Source organism: Cryphonectria parasitica, assembly GCF_011745365.1.
Source record: "Cryphonectria parasitica EP155 unplaced genomic scaffold M406scaffold_2, whole genome shotgun sequence".
NCBI classification, from domain to species: domain Eukaryota; kingdom Fungi; phylum Ascomycota; class Sordariomycetes; order Diaporthales; family Cryphonectriaceae; genus Cryphonectria; species Cryphonectria parasitica.
In genome coordinates, this window is record NW_024468910.1 from 75955 (window position 1) to 100026 (window position 24072).

The 24072-nt window shown below is 53.6% G+C and overlaps 7 protein-coding genes across 7 annotated transcripts; 2 read left to right on the forward strand and 5 right to left on the reverse strand.

The window, feature by feature from the left end:
* Window positions 1-361: 361 nt before the first annotated feature.
* Window positions 362-5578, forward strand: M406DRAFT_349693 (uncharacterized protein; the record flags this gene model as incomplete). The annotated part of the gene is made up of 9 exons (XM_040922489.1): window positions 362-660; window positions 714-863; window positions 987-1270; window positions 1577-1726; window positions 1877-1928; window positions 1987-4339; window positions 4430-4697; window positions 4750-5166; window positions 5226-5578. 9 exons carry the CDS (start codon window positions 362-364, stop codon window positions 5360-5362), a joined length of 4110 nt encoding a protein of 1369 aa, XP_040779162.1. The 3' UTR covers window positions 5363-5578.
* Window positions 5579-6257: 679 nt separating this feature from the next.
* On the reverse strand, window positions 6258-8187 carry M406DRAFT_75530 (uncharacterized protein; the record flags this gene model as incomplete). The annotated part of the gene is made up of 8 exons (XM_040925872.1): window positions 6258-6725; window positions 6850-7002; window positions 7114-7244; window positions 7294-7456; window positions 7505-7634; window positions 7732-7861; window positions 7991-8051; window positions 8089-8187. The coding sequence occupies 8 exons, from the start codon at window positions 8185-8187 to the stop codon at window positions 6258-6260; spliced, it is 1335 nt and encodes a 444-aa protein (XP_040779163.1).
* Window positions 8188-8766: 579 nt separating this feature from the next.
* M406DRAFT_65422 (uncharacterized protein) lies at window positions 8767-10538 on the reverse strand (the record flags this gene model as incomplete). The annotated part of the gene is made up of 7 exons (XM_040924930.1): window positions 8767-9016; window positions 9054-9424; window positions 9491-9709; window positions 9747-9822; window positions 9912-9915; window positions 9959-10185; window positions 10228-10538. 7 exons carry the CDS (start codon window positions 10536-10538, stop codon window positions 8767-8769), a joined length of 1458 nt encoding a protein of 485 aa, XP_040779164.1.
* A 1015-nt stretch (window positions 10539-11553) lies between these two features.
* Window positions 11554-12453, reverse strand: M406DRAFT_326805 (uncharacterized protein; the record flags this gene model as incomplete). The annotated part of the gene is made up of 4 exons (XM_040920130.1): window positions 11554-11589; window positions 11674-11874; window positions 11942-12234; window positions 12306-12453. The coding sequence occupies 4 exons, from the start codon at window positions 12451-12453 to the stop codon at window positions 11554-11556; spliced, it is 678 nt and encodes a 225-aa protein (XP_040779165.1).
* Window positions 12454-13591: 1138 nt separating this feature from the next.
* Window positions 13592-15320, reverse strand: M406DRAFT_326806 (uncharacterized protein; the record flags this gene model as incomplete). The annotated part of the gene is made up of 3 exons (XM_040920131.1): window positions 13592-14027; window positions 14255-14675; window positions 14876-15320. The coding sequence occupies 3 exons, from the start codon at window positions 15318-15320 to the stop codon at window positions 13592-13594; spliced, it is 1302 nt and encodes a 433-aa protein (XP_040779166.1).
* A 1652-nt stretch (window positions 15321-16972) lies between these two features.
* On the forward strand, window positions 16973-18928 carry M406DRAFT_326807 (uncharacterized protein; the record flags this gene model as incomplete). The annotated part of the gene is made up of 1 exon (XM_040920132.1): window positions 16973-18928. One exon carries the CDS (start codon window positions 16973-16975, stop codon window positions 18926-18928), a length of 1956 nt encoding a protein of 651 aa, XP_040779167.1.
* Window positions 18929-21772: 2844 nt separating this feature from the next.
* Window positions 21773-23257, reverse strand: M406DRAFT_250614 (uncharacterized protein; the record flags this gene model as incomplete). The annotated part of the gene is made up of 2 exons (XM_040916710.1): window positions 21773-22626; window positions 22651-23257. The coding sequence occupies 2 exons, from the start codon at window positions 23255-23257 to the stop codon at window positions 21773-21775; spliced, it is 1461 nt and encodes a 486-aa protein (XP_040779168.1).
* Between the last annotated feature and the right edge of the window lie 815 nt (window positions 23258-24072).

Consider the following 24072-nt stretch of genomic DNA (forward strand, 5'->3'; position numbering starts at 1 on the left):
GATCATGAACAACCAATACCATGAGAATAAGCTTCGTCCGACTCCACTTGTCAGCTTCGTTCCTCTCTTTTTAATGTTGCATTTGTTCCACAAACGCGCCGTATTCAACTCTCTGCAACTCGCCAATTGCTTTTTCTTTCTACTTTGGGACTTTATTGATCCAATTCAGGCTCCGTGGCGTTCCATTCAGCTTGCACCATGGCACTGAATGACGACTCCGCTCATGACCAGGCTGGCCGAGCCATGATTCTTAAAGCGGAGGCCTGGCTCTGGAATTGCGTGACTGAACAAGCTTTGTCCTTGCCGACCCGCGCAACTTAACAAATACGCTCTGACAATCGATCAGTACACGCGAAGCAGAATGGCCTCCAGTAGCATGTCCCAAGCAGTTCCCTGGGATGATGACACAGAGGGCAAAAAGCTGGAAATAAGGGACTCTTTGGAAAGCGAGGGCTCAGGATCTTGGGAGATTTTCTCTCCAAAAGACGAGCATTGTGGCATTTGGCATTCGTCTCCGAACAAAGAGAGGCATGCCTCGTTTGGCGATAAGGGAACCACAGCCAGCACCACTTGCTATGGAGACCTCATCCAGACGAGCCAATTTCTTGGTGCCGGTCACTCCGGAATGTTCACAATTGATCAGAAGTCCACATCGGAACCGTAAGCTCTATTGTTTAACTCGAAACGATCATTTCTGTTAACCAATTTACTAGATGTTACGTCGAAAGCAGAGCTCGGGACTTGCATTCTAATTCCACTGACCCAGGCAGCGATTTTTCATTCGGACTCGAGGTACCAGACGACCTTTGCCCTGATCAGGAGATACCGCCCGAAGTAAATTGGGTGCATTGGAGATGGCCAAGGTACGAATATGATACTCGTTTGCCCGGTGTCAAAGCGTGCTTTCAGTATATGGTGCATGAAGGAGTGGTGCTACAGCAGTTCACTGTAACGAACACCGGCGATAATCCTGTGACCATAGGTAGATTGGGATTCAGGTCAGACTTGCAGATACGGGACCTCGACTTTGTGGACGGCTTGTACCTGTTCAATTTCGACACGGCTGGCATGTTCGAAGTGCCCGGCCCGCTTGGCCATGGATATGTACATGTGAACATCTTGAACCCTAGCCCCATCACGAGTGAGAAGGAAGACGACCAGCAGGCAAACAGTGACCCTCAGCCAAACCAGCCACCAGAGCGGACCAGTTTGGGGGTTACATCTACATTGCAGGACCAACCTCAAACAGACGAGTCTCAGGAGGCGCAAGGTATTTCAGTCGCCAGCCAACCCCATGCCGTCGCGTGTGTAATCACGGTATACATGGACGGCAAAGCGATAGAGACACGAGAGGATAATTACCCTACGTCACATGAGCTGCAAGGTAGAAATGCCAGGTCGGGCAGCAACACACTCCAGATCGTCGTCGCATACAAACTGCTCCTTCTCCGGCAGCCCAAGAGCGACGGGAGAAATTTCGTGATTTCTGCCGAGGCTGCAAACATCAACCATTGGTTGCAAGAAGAGCGAAATTTGTTTTGGAGAGAGCATGATAACACCCACTTGTGTGCTGCAGGCCTCTCGATGATCAGCATCGAAGAGACCGACACGGATGTGACCGAGGCCGGACAGCAAGATGCAGCCAGTCTGACCAGCGAGGGATTCAAAGGCGGTCAGATTACCGACTCCCCTACAGGCGCACCAAATGTTTTCCTCGCCAGCCAAGGTCAATCAGATTCCAAGCTGCAGAGCCCGAGGAACCATCTTGAGTATTTTGCATGGCGGCACTTGGAACATATTCTGTCTGTCTGCGCTGTCCCACTGTCAACACCTGGCCTCATCGGAGAGAAACCTCGAGCTCCTTCCGATGCAATAGCCTTAACATGCGGCGACATGTCTGGCCATCGGGTCAACACTCCAGCTAGCTTGTGAGTTCCAAAGGCCTCAAGCCTCCCGCAACCCCTGTGCTGACTCGATGTCGGGAAGCTTTGCCTTCCGATTCCTGGTTGATGTAGCACGCCGATTGAAGAAGTGCCAGACGAAGACCGAATATATGACTTCGCTTGAAGAGCGAATCAAAACGACCTGCGGCGGCCATATCACATGGCTCCAGCAGCTTCGGGAAGCCGAGCGGCACAAGGCGGAAAAGGGCAATTTCTTGCAGACAGGTTGCTTCTCAGCAAATTATTGGGTGACAGGCGAGGTCATGCCCGAGAGCAGCCACAGTTGGCTGCCGCCGAATGCTATAACAGACACGGCGTTACAAATTCTGAAGGTCGCCGAATACATGAAACTCGGTCCGCAAGGCGACGCAAAGGATAAGGCGGAACAAATCATAAACGATGTCTACTTACCGTGGCTTGTCGAACTCGACCGGCTGGACATACGAAAGGCCTTCGCTTGGCCTCACGCGGGGGTGGAGGGAATCAACACGTTCCGCCTGGATGACCACTTCTGGATCTGGAAGGCATTGAAGTTTCTGGATGACAGAGCAAAAAAAGTTCAACCATCATTGAGACTTCGAGATGATGCCGCAAGGGAAAAAGAAGCGAAACGACTTAAGAAACATCATCCGTGGTTAGAACGCCTGCGTCTCACTGGCGAAAAAAGCATGGTTGAAGCCGCCAAGAAGTTCGCGGCAATTGCAAAACGGCTCGCACCCAGCAATGTCCAGCGTGGGATACTACAGCGATTTACGACCGAGAACGACGTGTCAAGAAGGAGAATGTTAGCTGTAACCCGATCCGCGAGGGAGACGAGGTTCTTGTTTCACGCTCGCGATACGGCGCTTTTCTATGGCGAAGACTCTCACTTCTTTCCTCCAATCTCATTCGACCAGCTCTGGGCAAACACGATTGAGACGCAGCCTTACCACGAAGACAACCAGGATGTCGTCTGGGACAACGCTCTTCGCTATGCCTTGGGCATTGTTATGGGCACTCGCGGGCACACCCTCAACAAAGACACTGCAGCTCGCCTGGTTCAAAAGTGTGTGAGCATACTGATTGGCGCCGGCGACCACGACGCATTCTTTCCCGGAGAGCTGAAGGAAGGGGGAAGGGAGCCAGCGATTTTCTACGGCGAGGAATATAGGGACTTTTTCTACCACGCTGGTTTCGAAATCAACCATGTCCTCCTATCTAATGCTAGGAAGATTGACGAAATTTTCCAAGAGGTGGACGAGACGCAACCCGGCAATTCAGAGCAGGCCAAGTCATCGAGTCCATCCAGCAGCACAGAGGAAGAATGCCGCCGGCTCATACAGTCAACATTGGCTGAGATGCTTGGCGTATCCTCACAGCAGCGGTTCGACCGTGTGCTGCAGGCGATCGACACGACCCCTCGTGTCCTCAACAACGCACGGAGCCTACTAATGAAGAAGTCCCTCCCATTCACCAATGTCATCTACGCAAGCAACGTCAACTCCATCGAGGAAGAGTGGCTTTACAACTATCCTGACTTCCTTTCTGGCAGCGAGATTGACAATGAGGACGTCGAATCTCGGTTGGGTCGTGAAAGATCTAGCAGCGAGTCTGCAAAGACTACCATTGCCAGAGCAATCTCAAAGGCGGACCCACAGATCAGCAGAGGGAGTAAGGCGATTCCTACTCTCAAGACGATACTTGATTCCCTGCGGGGGCGTCACCTATCATTTTGTGTCTTCGATTGTAAGAAGCAGAAAGGTCTTGGCAGAAGACAGAAGAAACAGGAGCGAGACAGGAGATATCTGGTGAGCGACAACCAAGGACTTCTTAATCTTCTCAAAGCTCCTAGGACGGCGGAGCTTGCTAAAAAGAGGTTCATATGGCTCCCCTATGCCGACTCCGGGACAGCTCTTGCTTGTTGGACAGCCAGCCCTGAGCGGGAGAGTCACGCGATTTCCCTGTTTTTCGACCGCCACGCCAGGTATGAGGGGAATGTCTGGGACGACACCAGTATTCTTCTCAACGAGTGGCAGACCGAGCTTCATTTCAGTTTCTACGTCCTCGTTGAAAAGCAGGACACGTGCGGCGATACTGAGTTACTGGTCAAGGCCGATAGGCCGTTCCCTGGGCGTGCTGGGAAGCTTCTCCAACGTGCGTCGATATCCTTTCGCTTTGATGGAGACTTCTTTGACCGCTACTGGACTTGTCACTTCATCGAGCACGTGCCTGGCGAAGAGGATTCAGACCAAGACCTCCCCTTCCCACCTGGTAGCGAGAAGGAGCTGGATTCCTCTGACAGATCCAGCAACAATAATGAGCAAAAGAAATGGTGGCAAAGAAGGGTTTTAGAGCCTTACCTGCTCAACCGAGCCCTGGACAAGATTGCTCACGCGTCATGCTTATTCTTAGACGAAGTAAGGAAGAGTCTGAGCCTAGACCACAATGGTCTATCACTCACCACACTTGGTAGTAAGAGAGATGTGCTGTCTATGAAGCGCTGGCAGCAATTCGAACATGCTCTGCAGAGCATGGAGGATGACCTGACATCGACCCTTTCTACAGTACAGAAATGGAATAGCAGAGAGAAGGACCGCGGAGAAGAGAACCCAAGATGGACGCGAAATGACGAGAAGAAATATCGAGCAGCGATCAAGAAGTTATGCAATGCGACAAGAGACAAAACCGATACCCTGAACATCCGCCGGGCCGACATCCGAAGGCTGAAGGAAGCCCTGACTGCAAGACGATCTGGAGCTTCATCAGAACGAAAACGTCCGCTACTTCACATACGCTACGGTGATCTTCCTACCCCTCGGGTTTGCAGCTAGCTTTTACAGCATGAATGGCGCTCCGGATCACACCACCATCGTGTCACTGGTTGTCTTCGCCTTTGCCGCCTTCGCAGTAACCGTCGCTGTCCTGCTCAGTAGCCGGATAGTGTTCAAGGTCTTTACCCACGACGTAGAGCCCAAGCTTTCTAAGGCTGCCAGCAGTATGGATGGAATGATAAGAGATGTTGCTCGCAATGTGCAGCACATAAGGGGTGGAGGCGTCGTGGATTTCTTCCTGGAGTTTTCGGCCCGCAGGGTGGTTTGTGCGGTGATGGCTTTGCGAGGGGACAAGCTATCCGCTCAGGCCGCATTAAATGTCCTAGCAGGAGTCTTCCTGACTCCGGTTCTAGGGTTGTCATGGCTGGTGAAAGCGCTGCTTGTTAACATTTTTGATATACTCGAGGCTTGCAGTAAGTTCATTCATGACTTCCAACTGTCGTCGCGAATCGCTGATCTCGTCACTAAGCAGGAATTGACACGCGGAACTGGCAACCAGTGTTCCCATCTGATGCCCAAACGGAGCCGAGGCCACACACCACCCAAGATCAGTATCTGATTGACGAGATCTTGGAAATCCCGCAAATCATGAGGCCTTTTAAGAGATAGGGAGAGGACGGTTCGGTGGGAAGCGAGCGAGCGGTATGAGGAACGGATGACGGATTGAAATTTAGAGAACACCTAAATTCTAGTCAACCAAGTCACTCTCCACTTTTGCTTGCCGCTTGAGGTTTTCCTCCCTCCTACTACCTTGGCTTCACATCTGTAGACTGACGTCTATGCTGTGGTTTGAGGCAACAGGAACACAAATGATATCCCGAGTTGCTCCGCAGGCTTTTGTCTGCAAAATTACGACCAGACATAACCTTTCTTCCTTTATTGTGTTCAGTGCATTTTAGAAAGTGTCATCGCTTCCAGCAAATTTGCCGGTCTGTGGCAGAGGCTATAGAAGTCCTCATTGCTGAGGGGACGCAGGGCCTTCAGCGAACTAAGGCTCTATTTGTGTGCATAAGGGTTCAGAAAGGTTAATACAATAACTCTCAATTCTTGTTACTGAAATCTCATCTTCCCTACCGGGTGATAAGCCTTGGTATCTGGTCCGCGTTCTGGCGATGCTCGCAGGCGTACACTAATATTCAAAGTCATCAGCAGCCGCAAACACGTCCATTTTAGTATCAATCTTAAATACACAAGCCTTGAAAATGTCAATTGCCTCCCAATAAGCTTCGACAATAACCTCTCCTCAGAAATGAACAGCATAAGGGGCCATCTAGTGTCAGAGAACATATAAGACGAATGTACGAAGGTTATGAGGAGATGAAGCAGCACGACCAGGAACATTCTGTCTGAACAAGAAGTGTCTACACACGGGCCTAATCTATCCACTCAGAAATTGGCATTCTCGACATCGTCAAGACCACAAGTATGGATAGACTTCCATGCTGAGATACATGCACAACCTACCTTTTTAAGTAGTCTGCAAAAATACTTACAATAATACTCTTTATGCCTTGTTGGTCCAGAAGCCCTGCGGGTTACACCATCCCTTGAGTCCAACAACCCCCCAGTCCATCCCAATACCACTGGCCTTGTGTCCACCAAAGGGCATGTTGGGTGCCACCTGGAAATGGCCGTTCACCCAGACACTACCAGCCTCCAGGGCATCAGCAATCTTGGTAGCTCTCTCGACACTGCTGCTCCAGACCGAGGCACCCAGTCCTACCTCGACAGCATTGACGCGATGGATCACATCCTCCTCCTCTGTCCAGCGCATAAGGGGGAGGATGGGGCTAAAAGGCTCCTCCCTTACAATGCATGACTCATCACTAGGATTGTCGATAAGGGTTAGCGGAAACAAGAGGCCCTTGGTCTTGATGGCTGCCTTCTCCTTGAGGCCTCCGAGGGCTACCCTCCACTTCTGCAACTCGGCCTCCTCAAAGAACTCCTTGACCTTGCCATACTGCATTGCGTTCTGTTTGAAAAGGGAAGAGAAGGTTTTAGCTTTTTCTTAGCACTCTAGAATTCTCTGAGCAGAACAAAAGGGGCGGGGAAGTGTGGGGGAAAAAAAAAATATATATCTGAATAGGACCGATGACCGTCTTTGGATCCGTAGCCGCCCCATATAGCATATTCTCCCGGATAAATGTGATTATAGCGGCGAGGAATGCATCGTAGATCTTATCATGCACATAGACCCGTTTGATGTTCATACAGATCTGGCCTGAACAGAGGAATGCCAGCGAAGAGACCTAATAATGAACAGAGAACGCATCAGCCGTGATCGGTTTACTTAAGCCACTCACTCAAGCAAGGTAGGGAAAGGACGTGTTTCTTCTTCTCTAGTCCGTGTTAAAACTCACCGCCGGCACAACCTTGGCGAGGTCGGCATCATCGCAGACGACAGCCGCATCATTTCCCCCCAGCTCCAGCGTAACCCTCTTCAGCGTGCGGCTGCAGACCTCGGCGACTCTCCTGCCCGTCGGTATACTGCCTGTAAAGCTGACCTTTGCGATGTCCAGGTTGCTCCGTCAACAGCGGACCGAGGCTCTTATCGCCGTTGAGCACCTGTACGAGGACCATGACTATCTCTAGGCTGGCGTTCTGCACGGCCTTGCCCGTCTCGGTGACGTCCAGGTCCCGGATGCCGTCGTGGTTCGCCTCGATGGCGTCGGCCAGCCGGAGGAGGTACGTGCTGCGCTTATCCTAGGAGAGGGAGCGCCACGCGGGGTAGGCTGCCTTGGCGGCCGCTACGGCTCGGTCGACGTCTGGCTTGCCGGACAGGGGGACCTCGGGCAGGGCCTCCTCTGTGGAGGAGTCCACGCCGTGGCAGGTCTGCGGCGTGGAGGCGAGCTCATTGTCGATGAGGTTGTAGTAAGGCGCCCTGCACATCCATTATGAAGCATTCAGGTTAGCCAGTCAACGGAAAAGTGTCGAGACAAAATATTCATCATCACAAGAGACAGGCCGCTATTACATACCGTAAAGTCAATCTTGTAGGCCATGACGGTGAAGGGACGAGGAGGCAAAAAGCGAGAAGAGGGGAAGAGCCGGGAACAGGAGCCGTGCAGACGAGGGGGAAGGTCACGACGCAACATGAAGGGGAGGCTACTATGGTATTTACTTTAAGTACTGTCCCGGCCAAGACGGTGAAGCACCTGTAGTGAAGGCTTAGTTTTTCCCCTACACGTAAACGGACATTATTCCATGCGCGCGGTGAGCCAACGGGCCGGGGCTCACCAATCACGGCTGTGCATTGGGAGGCACTCGCAGTAGAGCGATGCAGGCTGAAGTGTTGCATCTACATTAGTCTGCTGCTTGGCCAGGCGATGACTTACCGAGACGGGCAAGAATTGCTGGCCTCGAATACTCCTAGGTTGCACGAGATGAGGGTCAAGAGAGAAGATCAGTTTTCCCCTCCTCAGCGTGGCCCACATATCCAGCCGCCCCAGCAGGCTCCTGAAACTGCCTCATGCAACGTTGATCAGTACACAAGCCATCCATCTAGCGAGATTGTAGTATATCATCCATTCATTACTTGCTTCTCGAAGATTAAATAACCTTGTATATGTTTTATCTCCACGCTTTAAAAGTATCTATGAAATCAGATTCGATAGCGGCTGCTGCGCTTACATATAAGCACGGATGAACGCAGGGTAAGATCTGAGAAAGCCAAAGACCTCTCCACCTGCATGGTGCAAAGTAATTACCTTTTCTTTTCCCGGACAATGGCCAATGGCCTTTTTTCTCTTCTTTTCTTTTTCTTTCTTTGGCTGCATTCAACATCGTTCAATAATGGAATCCACCACTGGTACTGTATACTTGAGTGCTCTCTGCCGAGGAGGGTTGCCAGAACAGCGACGAGATGACCAAGGACAGATGGCCGCATGGCAGCCAGCTGCCGTGAATGGAGGCCACCAGGCTCTTGGTAGGCTTCAAATGTATGGAATTGTATACAGATCTGAGAAGTGATCACGAGGAGGCCGGGGCAGGCTAAGTGATGACGAGACCTTCCTCTAGGCGTCCTCCTCGTCCTTCTCCCCGACATGCTTCGGCTTCTCGGTGTACTTGTCCAGCTCGTTTATCGCCTCCTCTGTGTCATTGCACCTGCTGTACAGCAGCCAGAAGACCACACCGGCCACGAAACAGGCGACCGCCAGGCCGGTGTACATCCAGAGCAGCTTAGGGTCCACGGCGGTAGGCGACAGGGCGATGGACAGGGCGGAGCCGAAGGCGCTGGTCAGCAGGAAGAGCGATATGATGAAGCTCTTTATGCTGGCGGGGGCCTTTGGTGAAGGCGTACTCGAGGCCTGTGATGCTGGCAAAGATCTCAGAGAGGCCGATCAGCAGGTAGGCGGGGGCCTGGATGGCGATGTGGACGTTGTTGGGGGTATAGCTCCCGTCGGCCTCGAGGGCGGCCGGGCAGGCGGCGGGGGCGTTGTAGCAGGGGCCGGACTCGTAGATGAGCTTCTGCATGCCGGCGGCATAGGCCATGGCGCCGGTGCCCAGCATGAAACTCCAGAAGATGCGGGTGACGGGGTATATCTGGAAGCCGAGCCTGGCTAGGCTGGGGTACAAGAAGTAGTTGCAGATGGGGATGAAGATGATGATAGTGATAGGGTCCCAGTTCTGCATCAGGTTGTTAGGGATGCTGTGGAGGGTTATCTGGCTGGCCTAGGAGATGAAGTTGTTGAGTATCTGCGAGTATACGATCTAGTAGATGGGGTAGAAGCAGAAGACCTTGCAGGCCACGATGGCCCTCTTGACTTTGTCGACAAAAGACGCTGTCCCAGGTGATGGCGGCGGTGCTAGCGCCCCCCCCCGCGCGCCGCCGGCCAGCTCTTCGTGGTACTGCGGCTTAGCGGCGTCGAGGTTGCCCTTGTTCCTCATAGCAATCCACAGGACCCTGAAAGCCTTCGAAATGACGCTTTCCTGGGAGGGTCTCATCTTGTAGTGAGACTTTCCCGCGATGAGAACGCTGAAGCCGACGATGAACATGAGGAAGGGGAGGAGGTAAGCAGCTCAGAACCCGATGCAGGCCTCGAGCTCGGTGGTGGCGATGCTGGAGAGGCTGCCAATGTTGATCATCATATAGAAGACCATGTCTGATTTTGTTATTTTGGGGGAGCGTTGGTCAGTACTCATTCTTGCCGGAGGGTGGATGAGTGACAGCCTTTCTGGGCGTGCTGGTCTGACGGCAAGGCTTACAGATCCTCTTGATTGTTGTAGCAGGGTCGATGATAATCCTCTCGCCAGACTTGAGCGTTTTAATAAAAGGGGTGGTGTTCTCGTACTGCTCTGCGATGAGGGGCGAGATGTTGCTCTTGATGCCTCCTGTGCTGTACCCGATGATGATCATAGCTGCGATCAGACCTCCCAGGACAGTACTGTTCTCGATGGCGACAGGCAGCGAGGTTAGGAAGAGGATCAGACAGCTGACGATGTAGATAATGGCCGAGTAGAAGATAGTTCAGTACTTGCTCAGATACTGGTCGCTGACGATGGCACCGAGGACGGGCGTTACGTAGCACCAGAACTGGAAGAAGTCGGTCAGGCCTGTCGCTGCGGTCTGGCCCATGCCTATAGCTCCAGGCAGGGTGCCGCCGTACTTGTTCTCGATGTAGTTCTGGAAGGGACCGGAGAAGCCGTAGTAGGTGAAGCGCTTGCAGAGCTCGACGACGCAGACGAGGAAGGCAGACCAGGGCAGCAGCTTGTCAGAGACCTTGCGCAGCGTCCGCTTCTCCTCGTCGGTAGGCTCGTCCCCGGCGGCCGTGCTGGCTCTGGACATGGCAAGGTCAGCCGAGGGCTCAACAACACCGCCAGCCATGTCCTTGTAGTTCTTCAGCTGAGATTCTACCACAGTAGCATGCAGCCTGCACCAAGGTTGATTTGTTAATAAGTATTCATCATTAATTCATTAAGGGAACCACAACAAGAAATGTGTATAAAGGAGGGCGTGCGGGGGAGGTTGGGATGAACTCACTCCGCAACATTGGACTCATGATCCATGATGGGCGACGAGAGACTTGAAGCCAGAGTAAGAAACAACTCGTTATGTCTCTCTCTCTCTCTCTGGTGTGTTGAGGGGAAGGAGAAGAGGAAGAAAGGAAGAAAGGAAGAAAGAAAGAAAAAGGAAAAAAAAAGGTTGGGTCGAGTTTTCGTGGGCACTGAATATGTGAAGAGATGTGCAGAGACCCTGGTTCAAGTAGTCTCGATACTTGGGGTGAACTGCCGTTGTGGTTACTTGGTATGTACTGGAGAAGGAAAAAAAGAAAGAAAATGAGTTACTGAGCACAGAAAAGATCAGCGCCAGGAACAAGAAACAACCTGATTAGATAGATTCTGCATTTCTACCGGTCCAATCTTCTTCTTTTCTCTTCTTTTCTCTTACTCTTCTCTTTTATCTCTTCCCTTTGCTCTATCGTGCGCAAAATGTCCACATTTATGCCGTGGACCTCGGCGAGTACCGTAATAATAGTCAGACCAGGAATTCCGCACACTCCACTTGGTCCTGATTCAGTTTTTCTATTCTTTTTTTTCCTCCTTCTCTCTTTTCTTTCGTTTTTTTTTTTTCCCCACCACTTTCTGCAATGGTTACAGAAGAAAAGGAAGGGCGAAAGAAGAAGAAAAAATCCACGAAGGGTGGTGTTGCCGACCAGTGATCGAGGCATGGTATTCGATCAAGATGCAAGGTCTCACTGCACGGGCGTCTCGAGAGTTGCTACCATGCATGCAACCTGGCTAAACAAACTCTACTATAGTACAGGTGAGGAAAGAATAAAAAAAAATAACAAATCCCCTTTTCAGCGGAAAGAAGGGCTTGTATAGAGAAAATCCTCCTGCAGCACAATATAGTTATTTTCAATATTCCATAGAGAGAGAGAGAGAGAGAGAGAGAGGTCTTGTTATCAGTCGAGACATACCAGCAATCTCTTCTTTCGTCCGACATCCCTCTTCGCCTCGTTGCACTGCTCCTGGACTTTCGCGAGCATTTGGGCGAAGTCCTTCGTCTTCCTCAGCTCGTCACTCAGATCCTTGCCTTCTTTGCCGGTGTACTCCGGGGACAGCGGGTGCTTGCTGGACAGCTCTTGCTTGTATGTGGCCAGAGGAGCTATCTGAGCTTCCTATACAGCTCGTCAGCGCGGGTCTCGCTCCCGTAGCAGCAGCAGCATGGTGCGATATAATACGTACAAAGCGAGCCTCCAGCATATCTACCGTACTCTTGAGCTCCATGCTGTCCATCGAGATCGATTCCAGAACCGCCTGGTAGAGCCGGCGCGTATGGTCACTCTGCTGGCGCAGGTACCGAAGAAGGCGGAGCCCTTTTGTGAAGCAGTCGGACTCGTCTGCGCTATCGCCCTCCCCCTCCGCCCGGAGCCATTCCTCGAGATAAGGGGTGGTGGCGTCCACGGGAATGCAGCCGGTCTTCTTCCTGGCGCATCTGGTACAGGCTGTCGCAAGGCTCTTCTTGCCCCTCTTCGGCTCTATGGTGAAGCCTTCTTGTTAGCTCTCGTTCCCGACCAGAGAGCGGCACCCGTTAGCATCGCGTACATACTTGGCTTGGGCTGGTCCGCACAGACGAAGCTCTTCGACTGGTCGAGCATATTCTCCAGCTGGTCCAGGAGGCATCCCCTGCAGGGAATCTCGCGGCGTTTGGGCGCCGGCACGTCCTCGGCAGGCTGGGCCTGTGGTGGTGAGGCCATGACTGGCTGGTCGTTCCGTCCAGGCGAAGGCGCGTGGCTGGTCTTGCCGCCGCCGCTGCTGCTGCTGCTGCAGTCCTTGCTGTCGCGAAGAATGCCGAGGGGAGGGAGGTAGTGATGGGAGAGCTTCGCAAGCGACGGGGGTGAAGGTTGACGAGGAGCTGAGATGTGGCTGACATGCTTTGCGTAGGTCGGTCGTGTTGGTGGCCAAGGACGAAGTAGGGCGCGTTGGACAAGCATTAAAAAGGGACTGCGCGGATGGCTTGCGTGGAGGGAGGAGTGAGCTTTGTCGTTGGCTTGTATGCAGAGAGAGAGAGAGAGAGAGAGAGAGAGAGAGAGAGAGAGCGGGCCAAAAAAAAAAAAAAAAAAAAAAAGAAGAAAGAAAGAAAGCAAAACAGCCGCTGCCTGCAATGGAGGCAGGGAGGGCTAGCGTCCGCCCAGCACAGCGCATGGAGAACCAAATTGACATCAATTCTTCCTTCCTTCCTTTCTTTCTTTCTTTCCTTTCTTTCTTTCCTTTCTTTCTTTCCTTTCTTTCTTTCCTTTCTTTCTTTCCTTTCTTCCTCCCCACTCGACCAAGGGAAAGACCATTGCTGAAGGGGATTATTATTCAAATATAAAAACAAGCGAATGGTTGAACAAAGCTGGTAGTGGTGGATAGACAGGCGAAAATGACCGTCACTGTATGTGTGAGCGTGTGTGAGGGCGGGAGAGGAGGCCTCGGCCATGAGTGGAAAGGAGACAAGGTCGGGTCCTCACGCTGCCGCATAACACTGAGGTATCAATATTCCCTCTCGGCAAGCCTTTTCTGGTCTTCCCTCCTCAGCGCAGCCCAGCATAATCTCGCCAGAAGACCTGCGCAGGTCAGCCGAGATACCTGTGGCGTCATGGCCCCGCTGCCACCCCCTGGAGGCGGAGAAAAGTCCGATCGGATCGCCCTGGCCATCTGTCCGGCCCGGAGCGACGGGCTGAAGCTCTCCATGCGAACACTCGTAAGATAAGATTGGCTGCGGTATTCATCCTCACACATGCCACAGGGCCGATCATGGACCCTCTACCAGAGCAGCACTGCATAAGCACTTGGAGGTCATCTTCTGGTCATCTTCTGCCCTCTTCTTTGGAGGTATTAATTTCATCGCGATCAGTCTAACAAGGGGTCACGTGACCCTCCTCTGTCTTGCCTAGCTTGAGAGCCCTCAGGTGCTGTCGCCGTGGTACGTTCCCTGTCTGCCTTCACGCGTGCTGACCTCCTGATCCCTGGCGGTGCCGGCGACGCCCCCTCGACGGACCCCTCCCTGCCAGCCGGCTCCTCGATCGCCTGTGAGGTGATCTTCCTCACCACCCTATCTGCCAGATCCATAATGCGCACGACCGTCTCCCGGTTGCTCACAGCCCATCGTATCAGCTGCTCTCGCATCTCCTTCATAGCCTTGGACGAACTTATCGGGGCCGCAATCAGGATCCTGTCGAGCAGCTTCTTCCGCTCTGCGTGGAATGCTGTATCCGTCATCGTGGCCTTCACGCTCCAGAAACCCCTCACGTCCTCCACCATACCATCGGGGACTGACTCGCAGTGGCTGCAGGCGTGCGAGCATCTGCTGCATACGAAGCGAACTTGAAAGGTAGATGATGAAACATCAGCCTTGCACACATAAGTCATGGCTCGTAGAGGTGTGCTGTCGTGGGAGCAGGGGCCGGGGGGGGGGGGTGGGGTTGGTTCTTACTTCTGCCGCTCTCTGTCGCAGAGCCCATGATACACTCATGTGCACGGTCACCTCCGCAGCGGATAATACAACCAACGCACGGGATGTCCGTGATCTTTCCCGTGCTAGCTATCGTGCTAGGCTCAGCATGCGGCGGCGCGGTCTTGTTCTTCTTAGCCTGGACGGGGCTGTCACTGGCGGGCGGAGATGGCGCGGCCCTCTTGCTACCGGCAAGACTCTGGCTGTCACCAGCTGACGGATGTTCCAACTGACCGTCGAGGCTCATTATGCCAGTCGGCGTGCAGTAGGCCGCCTCATCGTCCTCCCTCTCCGCATCTGACCCGGCCAGCGTGCTGCTGTCATCGGCGATGGTACTCTCGGGTCTCTCCACCAGGGCCGCCAGCGTCTCTGCTGCCTCCTCTATTGTCTTGCTGGCGGTGTCTGGCTGGGGCGGGCGGGCGCTCTCCTTGTCATCGGCATCAGCAGCTTGGCGGGTCGTCTCGTTGTCTCGAGCGTGCGGCTCTGGCGGATGAGGGCGGCGTCGTGATGCAGTAGCCTTTGAGGGCTACATAGCCGACCTGTTAGCGATATCTCGTGTCATATGGTGTTAGAGGAGATGAGAGGAGAGGGGGAGTGGGGAGTTGGAAACTATACAGAGTATTCAGCACAGGGTGACTTCTGAGGGTGTTGGGCTGGCGGCTCAGCTGTGCAGCTCGGCGTACTGCGTGCAGCCAGCTGCGGAGCAAATCGAGACGCAGAAGGAGTCTTCCGCTCGTCGGGCTGCAGAGAAAATCCAGATGCGGCGGAGGGAGTCGTCATCTGGTCAGGCAGAAGATTAAATGAAGATATGGAGGGGGTCTTCCTCTCGTCAGGCAACAGATCGAATCGAGACATAGAAAGAGTCTTCGTCTCGTCAGGCAGCAGAGCAAATGGAGACGCGGAAGGGGTTTTCATCTTGCCGGGCAGTAGCTGCTGCGTGCTGGAGGCCGCTGTCTCTGTCTCTGCTGGGACACGCCTCTGGTCGTCCATCTCTTGATGGGGTGCCATGTTCGCAGCAGCGGGACCTGGTGCTGGCGGCGTGGCTATCGAAGACATCTGCTGGTCTTTGGCAGGTGATGAAGGCGTGCTGCCCGTGATGGGGGGTGGGTGCTGCTGAGGGTCGCTCATGACGTCGAGGGTGTCGGACAGGAGGATGAGCACCTTTGACAGCGGGCAGGGAGAGAAAGAGAGCGCGAGAGAAAGTGAGAAGGTGAGAAGAAGGAAAGGAGGGAAGGAGAAAGAGAGAGAGAGAGAGAGAGAGAGAGAGAGAGAGAGAGAGAGAGAGAGAGAGAGAGAGAGAGAGAGAGAGAGAGAGAGAGAGAGATGGAGGAGGCCTTGGTAGAAGCAGCTTTGGTGATGGCAGCAGGCTTGGTTGACAGGAGCGTTGGAGGTGGCAGCTTTGGTGACGGCAAGATGAAGCTTAGGTGATGGATGGATGGGATGAAGAGGATAGGTGCCAGCAGTTTGTTTTTCTCTCTTTCCGATTCGCTTGACTGGAGCGAAGACGGTGGGAAGAGGAGCGAAACAGAGCGGCAAGGTGTGCTGATGCTTTTTTTTTTTTTTTTTTTTTTTTTTTTTGGTTCTGGCCAGGTTTGCGCGTCTGTGGAGGTGTCTGTGGGTGGTTGCTTGAGGAGAAAGTGCTGTAGGTGGGGGTGGGTGGAAGGCGAGGCTGGAGCTCACGCAACCACCTCCTCCTTCCAAGCAGCAGAACTTGCCTCGCGATCTGAGCTCACCACCATCTGCCTCCCCACCTCAGATGATCAGGAGCTGGCCAGTTTTCTTTTCTTTCTTCCTCCTCGCCTACCATGATCAGACAGCCTTCCCCTCAGCCTGCTAACAGCCACCACTACAGCTACGGTCACAGCCTGCAGCCGCCTGCCTCCTTCTGTCAGTCTCTTTCTACCCCTCAGCTTTTTCTGACCTCTCCCTGCGCGTGACGCGTTACCTGCCGGACCCCCGCCTCCGCTAACTACGTACTTCTTTCTGTTGTGCCGGCCCTCCACTCTTTTTTTTTTCTTTCAGACCTCTGACCCTCTGTCAACCTCGCCTTTCCTCCCTCAAGCCCTCTCTCCCTCAGCCTCTCGTCCACACCCACACCCATCTGCACGTCGTTTCAAGCGCGCCATCAGCTCACTTCACCTCCCCAGATCCATTCAACCACGCTTCTGACACCTTGTTTGGGATACAACACGCGCCCCTCGACCATCGCCTTTCTTTCCTTCCCCCCGTTCTTCCTTTCTGCCTGCCTACCTCCAGCTGTCTTGTGCACCTCAGCGCGTGACGAGACCGTGACCCACGCTCTCTGCTGTTGATCACTCTTCTGCTCGCCGACGACTTCGCGGCCGACGTCCTTTTTTTTTTACCCCTTTCCTTTTGATCTCCTCTCACCTTTTCTTGTCCCTCCGGTAGGCATTGCCTCCTCAGACGCGTCTCGATCCTCATCCTTTTCTGGTCAGCCATCCTTCCGTAGCAAAGCCTCGCGCCTTTCTTTCCACTACCGCAGGTATGTATTTTTCTTTACACAGCCTACCCACAGCCTGACTACCACCTAACACGCCTTGTCGTGCTGAGACCACCTGGCCTCTGCAAAACGTCTTGCATTCCTCATCTCCATCTCCTTCCCTCCTCCTTCTCTCCTCACCTTTGATGCCGACCTGACCTGGCTACATTACATCACAGCACGCCAACCTCTCTTTTCCTCGCTCCTGTGTTCTTCGAAGGTGGATCCCGCCCCTACCGCAGAGCAGAGCGCGGCCCCCTCTGAGGGCGACCAGCCGGTCATGCGTTTACCAGCGCCTAAAGACGACCAGCAGGCTTCTCCAGACTCTCACTGGAGCAAGAGGAGGCGGCTCGATGACCAGGAACAACACTTCAACCTGGCAGAGATTCTGGTTACCTGTACGCGAGACGGAAAGACTCACTCCGTTCCTCTCGTGTCATTTATCCCATCCAATCTCCTTAACATCGAGAAGCCGCAAGTCTACCAATTCAGCTACGACCTCCTCCGCACCTGGCTCGAGACTTGCTGCGGTATGCCGCCAGAAACCCCTTTGGCGGTGCTGCTGCACGCCTCCGATGGCAGTCCCAATACAAGCATCGTCGAGAACAAATGGAACTTTGCCAAAGTGCTCCATCGGATCTGGAATGGCACCTGCGTGGTTCCCTACGATGCAGAGCTCAAATTCTATCTCCCGGTCGCAGATGCGTGCGATACCCCTAACGCGGCGAAGGACGACCTTCCGCAGGATCCTGTCCCTGCGGCCCAAAAGGAAGACGACCAGGCCGCAACTGACCAGCCCCGTGCGCCCGTTCTGGATCTGACCAAGGACGACTCCGACGACGACCAGGTGGAGGATGCTGCCGACGAAGCCCACCTTCTGATTGGGTTTGACCCCAAGAAGTGGAACATGACACGCCGCATGTTCCAGCTCGACCAGGTCCCCGAGAGGAGAGAGGCCAAGTACCGGCTGCGCGGCATTGCCCGCCCTCCTCACATGTACCAGCTCATCACCGTGTGGAACATTCTTACGAACCCGATTACTACGGGCGTGAGCGGGCTGATGATTGGTTGGGATGTCGGCTTCGGCAAGACCATGCTGACCCTCGTCTTCTTGCGGATCAGGGCCGAGCTCGCGATGCAGTGGGTTGAGGTCAAACGCGAGTGGGAGGCGGCCAAGAAGGGTGGCCTCGTCGAGCGCAGGCACTGGCCCGAGGGTGCCCAGGAGCCGCAGTCTCGCTGCCCTTCTTATGTCCCGACCTACCATAAGGGTGTGCTTGAGGGCAGTATCCAGTGTCCCTGTGTCCCCGGTTCTCAGTCGCGAGAGATCTGCGAGTGGTACCTGACCAATACGCCTGCCCTCATCGTCCTACCCGCTGGCCTAATCCCGAACTGGCTCGAGGAGGCGGCGAAGGTGTACGCCGACATGGACCCGAACGATGCCGACAGCGATCCTCTGATGACTTTCTTGGTCTACTCCAGCGATTTAAAGTCGAAGAATGGCGAGATAGTGTTGCCCAGACCCAAAAACACCCGCGGCTGGAAGGAAATCTCAGATACGAAGGGAGGCCAGGTGGTCTCCTCTGACGAGTATGGAACCGAGGAGCTTCTTTTCATCTCAGGTGGCAGCGGGATAGCACGGGACATCTTCATCGCGAGCAGCGCGGCTGTTGATAGAATGCTGAAGTGCTTTAATGAAGCTGACACATACTACAGCCAGTGGAAAAAAATCAAGACGAGGATCCTCACCGTCGGGGCCTTCGTCATGGATGAGTTTCACCTCTACAAGGGGACCAATGACGCCACTCTCGCCTTCAACCACCTGAAGACCATCGCCGGCTGTGCAAACCACCCCGTCTCTCTCATCACGCTTTGTGGCACGACGCTGGAGGAAGGACCTTCCGCGTTCCAGCATGTTATCCAGCATTTCGTCAATCAGCACAAGAAATTTCGCAATGGGGACAACGACCTGCGGTGTATTGATAAGCATGGGTACCGCGTTACGAACGAACAGTTTGAGAAGATGAAGCAGCTGTTCAGGTCTGCCGTGCAGGGACTGGGCTTTCAGGGGAGGAGTGTCGAGGAGATTAAGAAGGAGCTGGCACCATGTGTCTCCTTTTGTCGGCAGTTTATGGATTGTCTCCGCCGGGGGCAAAAGTACCGTGGCAAGCCGATCGACCCGCTCCCTCCTCTTCTCCTCATACCACTTCTCCGTCTTTCTCCCCAAGCATGGCTATGATCTTCACATGATGAGCTGGTACCTAAGGGGGCACAGGCTTGGGGGGGGGGGGGGGGGCGCCCAGTGATCCGTATGTATGAGAACTGCAGGCCACAAGCAACACCCACATGTCTTCTATCCTTGTCTTCTTACTCTTCACCATGCCGCAAGCAGGAGACGTAATATCGTGGCGACCTCCCTCGAGCGTGGGGGAGGGGGAGGAGGAAGGGAGAGACAGAACATCCCCGGCGCGAGGAAATAAAGATGCAGAGGTCAACAGGAGAGAAGAACTGGCCGCCGAGCTAGGTCTTACTAACCATAGTCCAATTGCCTGGTAACTGAGCTCTCTGCGCCTGACCAGGGGCCCAGGCGCTGGCCGGTGCTGGGCAGCTGTGCCTGCAGCATGAAGATGATAGTCCGCCCATCAGCCAATGTCGCGAGCACTGTGAGGAGATATGTACATGGCCCCGCTCGTCAACTGGCTGTGGTCCTCCTGACCGCCTCCGCGACCACCCACACGCCCAAACACCACGGCCGTGCCCCTCGTGTGCCGGTACAGACCGGGTATCGGCTGATGCTCTCTGACCAGGCAGCTAGCTGGTGTGCCGTGTTCTCGCGCGTCGTGCCGCGCGGGCGTCGGAGTCATGAGGGTGATTGATGGGATAACGCGCTGGCCATGCTGGCGTCCTTCTGACCATGTTGCGGTGCATGCTTGCTCGTCATGGCCAGGGCTGGCTGTCCTCTTGCTGTATGCTGGCATCTGGAGCTGGCTTCCTCTGTCTCGATACGTGCCGTGGCGGCGCCCTTCTTGTCGACCACGCGACGCGTCTTCTCGAACGGCGTGTTCCCTCGTCGCCGTCATCGTCATCCTTGGCGGTGGCGGAGGCGTTCGAGCACGGAGAAGGAGAAGGAGAGGAGGAGTGAGGAGGGCGGCCTGGGAGCGGGTTCTGGAGGTGCTGGCTGGCGGTATGATTAGCAAGATGGGCGTAGGAGCAGACAAAAAGAGATGAGGGCGAGGAGGAGTAAGCAGCTCGGGGACTTTCTGCACTCGAATTGCTGTTGGATGGAGGACGGAATGCAAGCTCACATGCGATGGGACGCCCCGCGGTATGTGCAGTCAATGCCGCGCTGCGCCAGGCCGTCTGCTGCCAGACGCAGCGTGGCGCCTTTCGGCTGTGTCCACAGGCAACGAGGCAGGCCGCCCAGCAGCCGCCTCTGCCGCCTTTTTTCGAGAGGATGCGTTCGTTGTGTTGTTGAATGTGTTGACGGGAAGAGAGCGAGAACAGACCCGCGCCAGTTTTTTTTAATGTGGAAGAATGATCTGATGCTGGGAGTAGCATTTGGGAAGGAGCGGAGGAGGAAGGGTGGGGAGGGCGCGTGGGCGGAAAGAAGGGAAAGAGCAAGGATGGAAGAAGGCGACAGTGCGGGGGCAGAAGAGGAGGCAAGATAAGAAGGCCTGTGTCCAAAGGTAGTCGTCAGCAGTAGGACACTCATGGGGGTTAGAATGTGCTGTATGCTGGTATTGATGATGTCTTCTTCTGCTCTTCTTCAGCTACACAGCATCGCATTCACAGGCCCTCGATGAACTGCTGCAGAGACAAGTGCAGCCTGATGTACTTCGGCTCCCACTCGTGGTATTGACTAGGGCCGTCCTCACATCTAGTTTTGGGGCGGTATACCAAAAGGCTTCACCTCGGTCAGCCGCTTTCCATAATTGCAAGCAGTACGGGGGTCTATCTTACCACGATATCTTTTAGGCACTTTGATGGGTTGTAAACTTCGATTTGCGTTTCTGTGGAGAAAAGGTGGCGATGGAATCTTGGGGTTCTGTCCGGGCCGGACCGAGACCTAGAGGCAGCAGAATAATCAATTTTGCTCCCTTCCCACAGCAGACGTTGACGGAAGAGACCCCAAAGGGGTTACTACAGTACTGCTATAGAATGACGTACCAGCCGTTACATAAGTGAGGAACGCGGTTTCCCCCTTACGCCTTCAGGCCCTCGAAGCCAGCTAGCCTTTCTTCCGTTTCCTTCCTATACTTCAGGCTGGGCTAACAGAAGTAGCCTTGGCAAGCCTGCCTTTGTTGCATGGCCCTGGCTACCAACAGGACTTCATGTGCTCATATAAAACGTGTGGGCACATGCAGTGTGCGCAGTCATAAGCTATGCTCACCTACTCTGCCTAAAGGCTAGCTGCATAGCAAGAGCAACCAATTTGGTCACCACAAGGATTCTCGGGGCCAGGGCCCGCTCGTTCGAGAGCCTTTCTCTTCATCCCACAATATCATTAAGAACAATACGAAGGTGCATTTCCACCAGCGTGGCTAGCACGGCCAGTCTGTACGTTTTGTTACCTTAGTCCCCGGCTCTCGGGCTAAGCCAGCTCAGGTTCCTTTTCCTCTTGCCTCGATCCATTCCATCCATCCTGATCAGCGATAACCTCACTCTCTCCGCTTCTCCTCTAGCCACGCTGAAGGGAGTTGATGAGTTATGCGATGTAAGCAAAATCCCTCGAAAGCAATTCGCAGCTACGAAAAGTATATAGCACAGGTGCTATCTGCGGGACGATCTTCGTCAACGACCGGTTCAAAGCGTTGCTCTCCGATGATCTCTCACCACAAACACAGTGGCTCGTTCGAAGCCCGCTGTCCGAGCGATCGAGTTTGAGCGTCTGCTCCGTTGCCCCAACCCTTTACAGCAGGAGAGAAAGCTGTTCACTGGCGGGCGGGGCCATGCAATTCTTGTCTTGTAGTAATTATGCTGGGGAGCAGGGGCAAGCCGCATATCTTCACACATGCCAATGGCGCTATGAACTCCGCCCATGTTTGCTTGGTTTCCGCAAGGCCAACATCGTGGTTTCTTGTCCTTATCGGGGTGTCATAAGAAAACCTCCCAAACTCAGCTTTTGTCTATAAAATGGCAGGGTAGCAAGAATCAATACCACTATAGAAAGAGGCAGCGCTGTTGCAATATACACCCAGAAGTGCTTTTCCCCCGGTAGATAGCCTTCTGACATGCTGAATAACCCGGAAATCCAAGAGAGAGGTATAAATATAAGTGCGATAACTGTAAGCAAAGTGACGTTGGCGGCATGGCGCCCCGACCGCTGCGCGTCAAGGAGTTGCACCATGGATGTAGCCACAGGGACTATTCGTTCCATCGATATACTGTATCGGCGTAATTGCGACCGTGCATAGCTGATATCCCGCAAGATGGTCTCCCATGGCTTCTTTTCTGTTTGCTCTTCGACCCAACGGCTGATGAATTCGCTCAGGATGTGCAGTTTGTGCTGACTCTGGTCGAGGCGCCGCGGCCACCGCTGCAGGTCGACGAGGTCTCTCTCGTGCGACCGACCCTCAATCGTCTGCAATGAGTATCTGTAGTACATGAGGTATCGGCTGACCAGATGTAGATACAACATCCATTCCGCCAACGCTATGCGTATCGGATAGTAACCCATGCTGAGGATCTTAGGAGGGTCTGCTCCGGTGAAGCCGGGTGGGTAATTGCGATAATAGTGAAGTAGGCTTGAAAGCAGAGAGCTTTTGTTCCAAGGAAGAGAAGCCTCATATGAGCTGGAAGAAGAGAGCGCCGGCGGCTGCTCAAAATCCTCGAAGCCGCCATGCAAAGGCTGAGCCGAATGTTGGTTTCCAAGGAACGACTCTTGCGCTTCAAAGACGGTCTTTGCTGGTGGATCCACGAGGACGACAGCTGGACACACTGGTTAGAAGTGGTATAGCTCACTCTTCGACTGGGACTTACTATACCATACTCCCCCATGCTTCTTCAGCACTATGGAGCAGCAACCCCGCATTAAAGCCAATTGCCGCCCTTGCAAGTCTGGCAGTAGCCTTATGTTACGCATCACATTAGACCTGGTTCTTACTTGGTAGACTGATCCGTTGAAGTTCTTGCTTTGACCCAAATCAATAACCTGTTGGTAATGGATATGCAGGTGGCCTCGCTCGGCTATCTGAGATGGATAAAAGGCACGAAAGGGCGCAAGGGGAGCTTGGTCGATACCACTGAATTCAGTCGTTACGTAGTCGGCAAAAAAGACCGGATCGATATTGAGAAGCTGGCCAAGACCGCTAATCAGACTGGGTTCAATATCCTCGATAAACAAAATCCGCCCATCGGCGGTAGAAGGGCCCTGAATGCGCTTCGACAGATCCTCTGCGCTGATGCTGGTCGGGGAGGAAAATTGGCCACACCCAGCAGCGTACTCGAGCAGAAAAAGTGAACTGGAGCTCTGAGGCGCGTGCTTGATGTACTTCAAAAGGCCGGTCACAGATGGGTTAGTGTGCGCTCTGGTTTTGATAAAATCGGTATATGTTGTTTGCGGCTGCATTGTTGCTCCTCCGATATGTCCAGAGTTGAAGTAGAAATGGGCAGTAGCTGCTTCGTTGAGATATACAAAGAATGCTCAAATTTTCTTGGCGGGGCCCAACACTATATTGAGATGTAAAACTCTATTGTATTCAAATAATCACGCAGACGAGGTGGCGTTTTATTACGCGCTGGAAATTGGGTGTCTTACTCAACATGCGTTGCTACCATATTCTATATATCTAGATTGATGCGCCCGAGACTGAGAGCTTTATAGAGAGAAAAAAACATACCTATAGACCTTCTTCCAAGCGGCTGCTTAACTGTTCGGGACTGCCTGATCAAGTCAACCTTGGGCCAGCTTGCAGCACTGCCACCCGCTGCATGCAGGCTATCGGGGCTTAGTAGTTACATTGATGGTGGGTCGGCAGCTATAGGAGACAAGGGTGAGTAGGACGTTCCTAAACACTAAAGAAAAATTAATAGAAAGAACGGGTACTATATTTAGATATCATGTAGAAAAATGAATACGATATCCACTGATCAAGCCGCCCGACCGAGGTGCGGTGTGGAGAGTCGTTTTAGTAGCTGTTTGTTTGATTGGACGGATTGAGGCCTCAATGTGTTATTTTGCCGCAATATAAGCGCTTGTGGCGGCGGCTTGGTAAACATCACGCACACGCACCCGCTGTTGGCTGCGCCATTTCAATATCGGCATAGCCTTATTCCTCCCCCCGCTCGCCATTTCAGCTTCGTCCAGCTTTGAAAACCAAGAGACGCCTCCACCTGGGACTACACAACCATTCGACTCCAGTATTTGCTTCACCTGAAGTTTCA